The sequence below is a fragment of the Mus caroli genome, chromosome 17 (genome assembly GCF_900094665.2).
Source record: "Mus caroli chromosome 17, CAROLI_EIJ_v1.1, whole genome shotgun sequence".
Lineage (NCBI taxonomy): Eukaryota > Metazoa > Chordata > Mammalia > Rodentia > Muridae > Mus > Mus caroli.
In genome coordinates this window covers 75,292,301-75,300,902 of record NC_034586.1, presented here as the reverse complement: position 1 = coordinate 75,300,902, position 8,602 = coordinate 75,292,301, and the positions used below count along the sequence as shown (strand labels likewise).

At 44.3% G+C, this 8,602-nt stretch overlaps 1 protein-coding gene across 1 annotated transcript; it reads right to left on the bottom strand.

Moving 5' to 3' along the window:
* Positions 1-483: 483 nt before the first annotated feature.
* LOC110284295 (MOB kinase activator 3B-like) lies at positions 484-1,199 on the bottom strand. Its single transcript, XM_021150014.1, has one exon. It carries the CDS (start codon positions 1,197-1,199, stop codon positions 573-575), a length of 627 nt encoding a protein of 208 aa, XP_021005673.1. The 3' UTR covers positions 484-572.
* Between the last annotated feature and the right edge of the window lie 7,403 nt (positions 1,200-8,602).

The following is an 8,602-nucleotide window of genomic DNA, read 5'->3' as shown; positions in this document are numbered from 1 at the left end:
TTCCAGAGGAACTGCAGGTTTCCCCCAGCTCCAAGCCCCATGTAAGGTTACGCCACAAGCCCAGAGACCTCCAGGAAGTGGAGGAGAGATGGGATAGGAAAACGTACTGCCTATATGGTAGCTCCACGTTTGCTTAGAACTTAGAAAAATAAGTGACAGAGAAGTTAGTCTAGAAGACGGAAGTGGAAAAGAACCACCAAACAAACCCCTCAGTCTCAAAACCTGAATTCTAGTAAAGCCTAGCGGCAGGTCACAGGCAGAAGTGTGACGTGGGCAGAAGTGCAGCAGCCTCTCTTGCACTGTCCTTGGCCCAAAGGGGTTAAGGTTGGTCCTTCATGCCGTGGTCTACATGGCCCACAGGTCCTGGTTAGCAGCACTTAGAGGGTTAAGAGCATGAGAAGTGGGTAAGAGACGTCTTTCAGAAGTCCTTGTGGGGTTTTCCGGCTCCTGGAAGTCGGGATGGCTTCAGCCACAGAGGGCCACTTTCTGTCCCATGGGGCCTCCTGGTGGAAACAGTGTTCCTTTCTTCCAGAAGATGAGGTGGAGTGTTAGTGACACATCCTGGTTGTCATCTATTTCAAGGGCTCCAACTCCTTGCGGTCTATGAGGTTCATCTCCGTGACGAAGTAATAGAAGTGTTTGTAGCAGGTGTTGACGTGAGCCTCTGCACCCATCACAATGACGCAGTCAAAGTGATGAATGTAGACATGGACGAAGACCCGAAAGAGGCGGCACAGGATCTTCTTGCAGATCTGGAGGAAGTTCTTTGGGAAGGGGACGCCAACACATGTTGGAAATATGTCCTCATTGTTTATCTGGACTTCAATCCACTCCATAAGCAGGTTCATGCACCGGGGAGCGGGCAGTGCAGTTGGTTTCTTATACTTGAGGTCATCCTGCCACCGGTACTCATATTTGGGGCCTCCTGACATCACAGGGCAGGTTCGCTCAGTGCAGAATTCACAGATGGTGCCGTAGATGAGGTTAATGCGATTGAAGAAGTCCACCACATACACAGCTACCCAGTCGTTCTGGTCCTCCCCGCTGGGTAACTGCACAGCTGCCCTCAAGTCCACACCCGAGTTGAGGGATGCCTGAGCCCGTTTGTGCAGTTCAAATCTCTGTGTACCGGGTTCAAACTTCCTCTTGAGCTGGAAGGTCTTGTCCTTGTTGAACACTTGCTTCAGGGCGATGGACATGGTCTCCTCCTTGGCTTCTTTCTTTGGCAGGAAGCAAAAAGGCACTTGGGACTTTGGAGTGAGAGATCACAGCCCAGCAGGGTTTTCCACTGCCAACCTTCAGGCCCCAGTGTGGCCGCCTGTAGTTTTCACTCTATTTACTCTAAATGGCTCCTTCCATCGTCCTCTTGAATGGGCTCCAAGGGGTCCTCATGTTCCTTCCGGCTCAGAGCGGAGTCCCCTGGTGGCCTTCTCTGGAAAGACAGCTACGCGGAGGCAAGAGGAGTCCTGTTGCCCTTAGGATTCTCCAATCTCCACAAGAGCCTGAGACAATGAGAGGTCTAAGGCTCTCAACTTTGATCCGCTGCCCAGTGTAGGTAGAAAGATGTCAGAGTAGAAAAGATGCTACTGTCCTGGTTGGTCTTTGTCAGCTTGACACAACTTTGATATATCTAGGTATCATAAGATACCGTATTAATAAGTCTGTCCAGCATTTTCTTGATTCTCAGTATTTTTTGAACTAGAAATATAAGATGATTTCTTTTTTTGTTTGTTTGTTTTTGTTTTTTTAAGACAGTATTTCTCTGTGTAGCCCTGGCTGTCCTGGAACTCACTCTGTAAACCAGGCTGGCCTTGAACTCAGAAATTCGCCTGCCTCTGCCTCCCAAGTGCTAGGATTGAAGGCATGTGCCACCACCGCCTGGCAATTGATTTCTTAAAACAAGCAAACAAACAACCAACAAAGCAAGGGAAGTTTACGTCACTGGTTATCAATTAAGATAAGACTAAGCAGTGTAGACCTAACTTTTTAAATATAGTTAACAACAAGTGTTTTCCAACTTCTGCTTATTTTGTTTTATTCTATTACTTCAAGACAGAGTCCAGCTATGTACCCCAGGTTGGCTTTGAATTTTTGAGCCTCTTGTGTCACTCTCCCCTATGTGGGATTTATATGCCACCACTGGGCTTAAGAAAAAAAAAAGTTAATATAATGGAAAAGTATTGAGCAAAGAGGCCCATTCGCTGCTATGAGGCTTGGGTAGGCATGCGCTGCTAAGATGAATAAATATGCGTTGGAGAGATGGGAGAGGAAGAGAGGTGGAATGGTTTGTGTTTTATGAAGAGCGGTAGGACTGGAGACACGAGGGTGATGAAGAATAGCCTGATGTGATTAGCCTGCTTCTACGACCTGCGGCCATGGTAACGTCCAGGCTAGGGCCGCCACCAAGGGCCAAAAATTAAAAATAAGAAATAATTTTTAAAAATTAAAGCAAGTACTGACTTAGTGTGGAGCCTGTGGTGTGTCACACAATATACTCTTTTGCCCAAACAGCTTTACTTGCAAATGTTCATTGCAAAGAGTTGTTGGTCTGCTTCAAGGTCTCTGGCTTCTGCTACATCAATAATACTGGATCCTCACAGGGACTCCTCTCAGATGTCTTGTTGTTGCCATGGAGATCCTGAAGCTTTGGCTGTCCAGGACCTGCCCCTCCATGTACTTCAGCAGTTCATAGAAGGGGTGCATGTTAAGGTTGGATAACTGAAAGCCCTGGATCTGGGACTGGATAGTAGCTGCGTTGGTCAACAGCCCCCATTCCAGCTCTCCTGCTTTGCCCAGGAGAGGGGCAGGGCCAGCTCTCTAACCTGCAGCAGCTGGCAAGGGGCAAGGCCACCTCTCCCGTGTGCATACCCTCAGTGCCAGCTCTTCCATGATGCCCAGGCAAGAGGAAGGGCCTCTCCCCTGCATTCATGTCATGAGGGCCAGCTCTCAACACTACCCTGGCAAAGGGGTGAGGTCAGCTCTTTCATTCTCGTGCCTTGGTACCAGATCTCCTGTACTCACACCACTGGAGCCAACTCTCATGAGTCTCCCAGGCCAGGAACTGGGTCTGCTCTCCAAAGTGATGCAGCCAGAGAGGGGCTGGACCATTGCTCCAGTGCCCTTGCCACTGCATAGCTGAAAGGTGCTGGGCGAGCTCCGCTCACATCATTCTTACATCATCAGATCCAGCTTTTCTGCTCTGTCCAGGTGAGAGGTGGGGCCCCAGAATGCAGACCAGACCAGGGACATCCACATGGCCATTGGTGTTAACATGAGCAATGGCTATTGACACAGGACCCCTGTCCCCTGCCATAGACCCAATCATACACACAAAGACACAGACAGAGACAAACACACAGACACAGAAACATACACACACACACAAAGACACAGACACAGACACACACAGACACACAGTAAAACACACACACAAAGTCACAGACACAGATACACAGAAAAACACACACACAAAGTCACAGACACAGACACACACACACACACACACACACACACACACAGATGCACACGCACACACACACATACATACCTACACAATGCATGCCTGGGTTGAGTCGAGAAGAAGGATGCTTCTTGTCTAAGGATTTCCACCTCTTTATCTTCTTCCGATACTTCCTCTGGCTAAAGAGAAAATCTTTTCTCTCACATTTCTTACTTCCCAGAGAGGCATTTATTGGTAAGGTCTCAGTTTTTTAGATGTTAAAGAAGGAGATCAAAGAATTCAGCCAGGATGGGCAGTGGTGGTGGTGCACACCTTTAATTCTAGCACTTGGGAGGCAGAGGCAGGTGGATTTCTGAGTTCAAGGCCAGCCTGGTCTACAGAGTGAGTTCCAGGACAGCCAGGGCTACACAGAGAAAAAAAACCCTGTCTCAGAAAAAAAAGAAAAAAAAATTCAGCCAGTTTTCTCTATGAACAATGCTTGGTTTTCAAGCTTTGTGCTTTGAAACCAAATCATGTTTTGAGTCACCAATGTTGCTATTCAAATGTGATTTTTCATACTTTACATTCCTGCTATCAGCAATATCAGTCCTAGAGACAGACACATTTCAGGCCACCTAGGAAGGAGAGCATATATCCTAAAAAGAGAAAAGTACCCTAGGACTTGAGGGGCTCTTTCTTCACAGATCTCTGTCAGCTGAATTCCACAGAAGTTCCACAGTGCACTCCGCAAACTGGGCTTTGCCTGCTTGCTACATGTTTTGATAGCAGTGGCTGCTCAGGTCGCAATGCTCTCCCAAGACTCTCTGTCTGGGTTGTCTGTCATGATCAGTCTTTCCGTGACTAACACTCTAGCTTCAGAGGGTCTGGACTTTGCTCTTTAATCCCTCTCTGCTCTTTCCCACCAGAGACACTCTTACCCACCACAGGAAGTCTTCGGTTTCTAAATGGTCTGTAAGTGTAGCATTTCAAACCCAGAACTCATTTTTTTTTCCTACAGAGAGAATATTATAAGTATGTGTTGGGTCTCCAGGTCAACCCACAAAGGCTCATTCAACTCCTAATACAGGTAATGTATTTTCCCTTTGCTCTTTAATATATCCTAGAGCAATAGAATGTCTGAGCAAAAATTGAATTTAGAACATCATGCTATATACTGGTTTGTCAGTGTATTCTGTTACAAATGCCCACAGTCCATCTCTTCTTTAGATATTAAGTAGGGTCCTGTGGTTCAGCCTGGAAATCCAGTTATATTTTCAAACAATATAAATCATATTGTCATAAATATAGAAATGGCCTTGCCACAGACAACTTTATCTTGGCTACTTTTCTTTACATGTTCTGAGGCACACTGTAAAACCAGACTGTTTGTCTATCATGTCTGTATGTCTATATGCACAGACATGGCCAGCACTTACATGTACCTTAAGTCATAGAATCATGGAGCCACCCTAAAGGAAACAAACAAACAAATAAACAAACTCTCAGATATGACAACTCACAAGGAAAGGACTGCCTCTTGGTGTTTGTTGAGCCAAATGTACCTCTGTGATGGGGGACCCTGATGCTTTCTCCCTCTTTCTGAGAAAATTCTTGCCAGAACATGCCCCCCTCATGTCATCAGCTCCTTGCTCATTGGTCCACAGAGACTATTCTGAGCCTGTCCTTCCTGGTATCTTTGGTCTCCTATCTAAGCTTTGCTGTTTTTCTATGGCAGTTCTTATTAGCTTATTCAGTAGCTTCCTCGCTACCACTTGGGTACCCTCACTGACTCCAAAAGCCACAGTGGTGGGCTATTCTCTTTTTTTTCTTTGTTGTACCATTCATACCTAGAACACTTTCTACTTGGCACATAGGAGTGTTAGGGCTGAGATAGCAGTGCCCCTCGTTATGGTGTTTTGGCATGATGAGGATGATAAACTCCTGAAGGACACTGGGAGGCCTTAGACTTAGAGGGACAGTCTCTATGACTCTCTCCTGCTCTACTGTCTCCAAATCCTCTTGCCTAAATCAAGTCACAGGAATTAGGGTTGTTGTCCTCTAAAGCAAGTCATAACATCTGGAAAGATAATTTTCTTTCTCCTCTTCCCTGCAGACTCTGGTTACCCAAGAGGAAAGAGTGCTTCATGATAGGCCAGGAGGGATCAGGACAGACCTTCCTTGCTGGCTGCCTACTTGATATCAGTCTACTGGTATCAGATTATATTCTGTTCTCCAATCAAATTTATACACAACTGACTCCAATACCTGGAGGAAGCAAAGAAGAAGAAGAAAAGGAGGAGGAGAAGGAAGAGGAGCAGAGAGGAAGAGGGAGAAGGAAAAGAAGGGGGGAGGGGAGCAGGAGGAGTAGGAGGAGAAAGAGGAAGTGGGGAAAGAGGAAGAGGAGGAGGAAGAAAAAACAATTTTTTCCGGAGTCCTTGAGTTTCATTATCAAAGCTTCCACCCCCCATATTTTATTAAATAGACATTTGGTGCTTCCCTTTTTTAAAGCCTGTTTGCTGTTGGTACAGAAGTGTCAGCCATGATCCTTTATGATGAAGAAAGACTCACACCTGTCTACCCTGTGATCATAAATCTCCATTGTCAATTTGATGGGACTTAGAATCACATGATACTAAAAGTCTGCCTGTGCCTACGAGGGAGCTTCTAGACTAGGTTAATTGAAGTGGGAAGACCGGTTAACTGAGGGCACCATCCTCCCATGGGCCTGGCTCTGAATGAATATGACGGAGACCAGGACATGAGGACCAAGGTCCAGCTGTCTGTGCTTCCTTGCTGAAGATGCAATGTCACCAGCTGCCTCTGGCCCCTGCCTCTCTTCTCTGCCTTGATGAGCTATTTTAGAGCATTCCCGGATTTATTCTTTTAATAACACAAGTAAGCAAACTTAGACCAAGTTTGCAATATGGTTCATTTATCCAAGTACAAAGGTCAGAATCCATACTAACACGTAAAAAGCAAGTCTTGGTTGGAGGACCCGAGGTGAGCATGCACTGGGATGTATGAGGTGGGTATTCTGAGTCCTGTTTTGTGATGTAACATATGAGATGAGAATAACTGTGGAATCAGGTGAATAACTGGACCTACTTAGCCTTAGCTTAGCTACATCATCCTGGCATTGGCACCTGCCATCTTAGAGACTATCCATCTCACAGATGGCTGAGAAGAAGGCTCCTGGCATAGTCTGACATCTACCATTCTTCCAAGCAGACACCATATTACTCTAGTAGTTTTTGTTGTGCTTGCTATGAAAGTAAATTTTACACATTGTTTAGTTAGCAAAACCACTTCCTAAGTATAATTGTTCAAGTCTTACAGATGTGAAGGCTGTGCCTAAGAGAAAATGTGTAGTTATTGAGTTGTTCCCTGAGTTTATTTTAATTTTAATTAATACTGCTTCCAAAGGTGGAGGTCTGCAACATTACATAATTATGAACGACTATATGACTATATGATTATATGACTATACAGGTTGCTTAAGGATATAATACAAAATAAAACCATGCCTAAGAATCTATATTTATTAATAAGTCCCAGACTATGAAATTGCTTTTCCCTTCCTAAACCCAGATATTCATTGACAAGTTGTTACTTCCTAATTTTAGTACTTGACAGTAGATGGCACTGCTGATTGTCAAAAGATACAAAAATTTACCTGTATATACCAATCTCTTCTTTTTTAGCCATTAAAAAAACCCATCAGAACAAAACACACAAAAATGGTATAAAAGTAAATATTTTTATTCCAATGAAAGGTTAAAATTAAGCATATAATTGAGCTGGACATTATGTGACTTATGTATAGTTTATTTAAGATGCTAGGAGAAACCATAGTATGATCAGTGGCTCTCAATCTGTGGGTTGCAATCTCCTTGGCAAACCTTTATATCCAAAAAATTTACAGTATGATTTATAACAGTAGCAAAACTACAGTTATGAAATACCAACAAAAATTTTTTTGGTTGAGTGTCACCACAATATGAGGAGCTATATAAGAGGGTCACAACATTGGGAAGGTTGGGAAGTAGATACAAGCTCTCATTATCAAGAGTAAAACTAAAATTTCACTACAAACACAATTTATTTCTGTACCATAACTTTAGGAAAAAAATGGATATTATCACAACTGAATTTAGTTGTCAAGAACAAACCAGAAAATAAAACAAAAGCACTCACCCATGGGCTCTGGAGTCTCCCAGATGGTATACAAGGATGCAGTGTGTAAAATAAGAACAAAAGAAATAAGTGACCTGAACTTTGGGTAGGTCACTCAGTGTTTCATGACAGGGGTCTCTCATCTGTAGACAGAACTGCTTATCTCTTGACCAATTTACATGACAATTGCAAGGATCAATTAATTAACATTATAGCTTAAAATATTATATGTCATTGGCGGAACAGATACTGTATTCGTTACTTTTCTAGTCACTGTGACAAAATGTCTGACAGAAGTAACTTAAGGAAGGAAAGACTTTTTCAGTGCATGATTTCAGCCCATCATGGCAGAGAAGGCATGGTGGACCCACTCACCGTACAGCTGGATGGGAAGTGCATCGCAGACCAGAACCAGAATCAGATATAATTGTAGGTTATAAAGTCTTAACCCATTTCCTCATGAAAATTCTTAACAGAACTCCACCAATCCCTCAGCATAAAAGTCCTCTAATCCATGAGCATGAAAACCAACCAATCTCAGAGCATAAAAACGCGCTAATTCCCCTCATTGTGAAATCCCACCAATCCCTGGTCTTGCTCCAAGTACAGGACTTGAAACCTCTCACTAGTTCTCGCTCTGCAAATCTCTACCCTGGGAAACTCCTTCCCCTCAAGTCCTATGTAAACCTGACTCCTGCCCAATTCCCTGCTGCATCGACCTGCCCACGCCCCAGCGGAGGTAGCCACCTCGTGTCTTTCCCAATAGACTAGTCTGTTGTTTCCGAATAGGCTCGTCTGTGAGGTTTGTTGTGTGGTGTGACTTGGTGGTTATTTCTTGGCTCCCAGCTGCCAGGGTACCTCTGCGCTGTAACGTTCCCATCAGAGAAACCTTCCCCTTAGAACTATAAAGAACTCAAGAAGGTGGACTCCAGAAAGTCAAATAACCCCATTAAAAAATGGGGCTCAGAACTGAACAAAGAATTCTCACCT

What these genes read in the sequence shown, in the direction of transcription:
- LOC110284295 (XM_021150014.1), bottom strand. Translation starts at nt 1,199, where the DNA reads ATGTCCATCGCCCTGAAGCAAGTGTTCAACAAGGACAAGACCTTCCAG.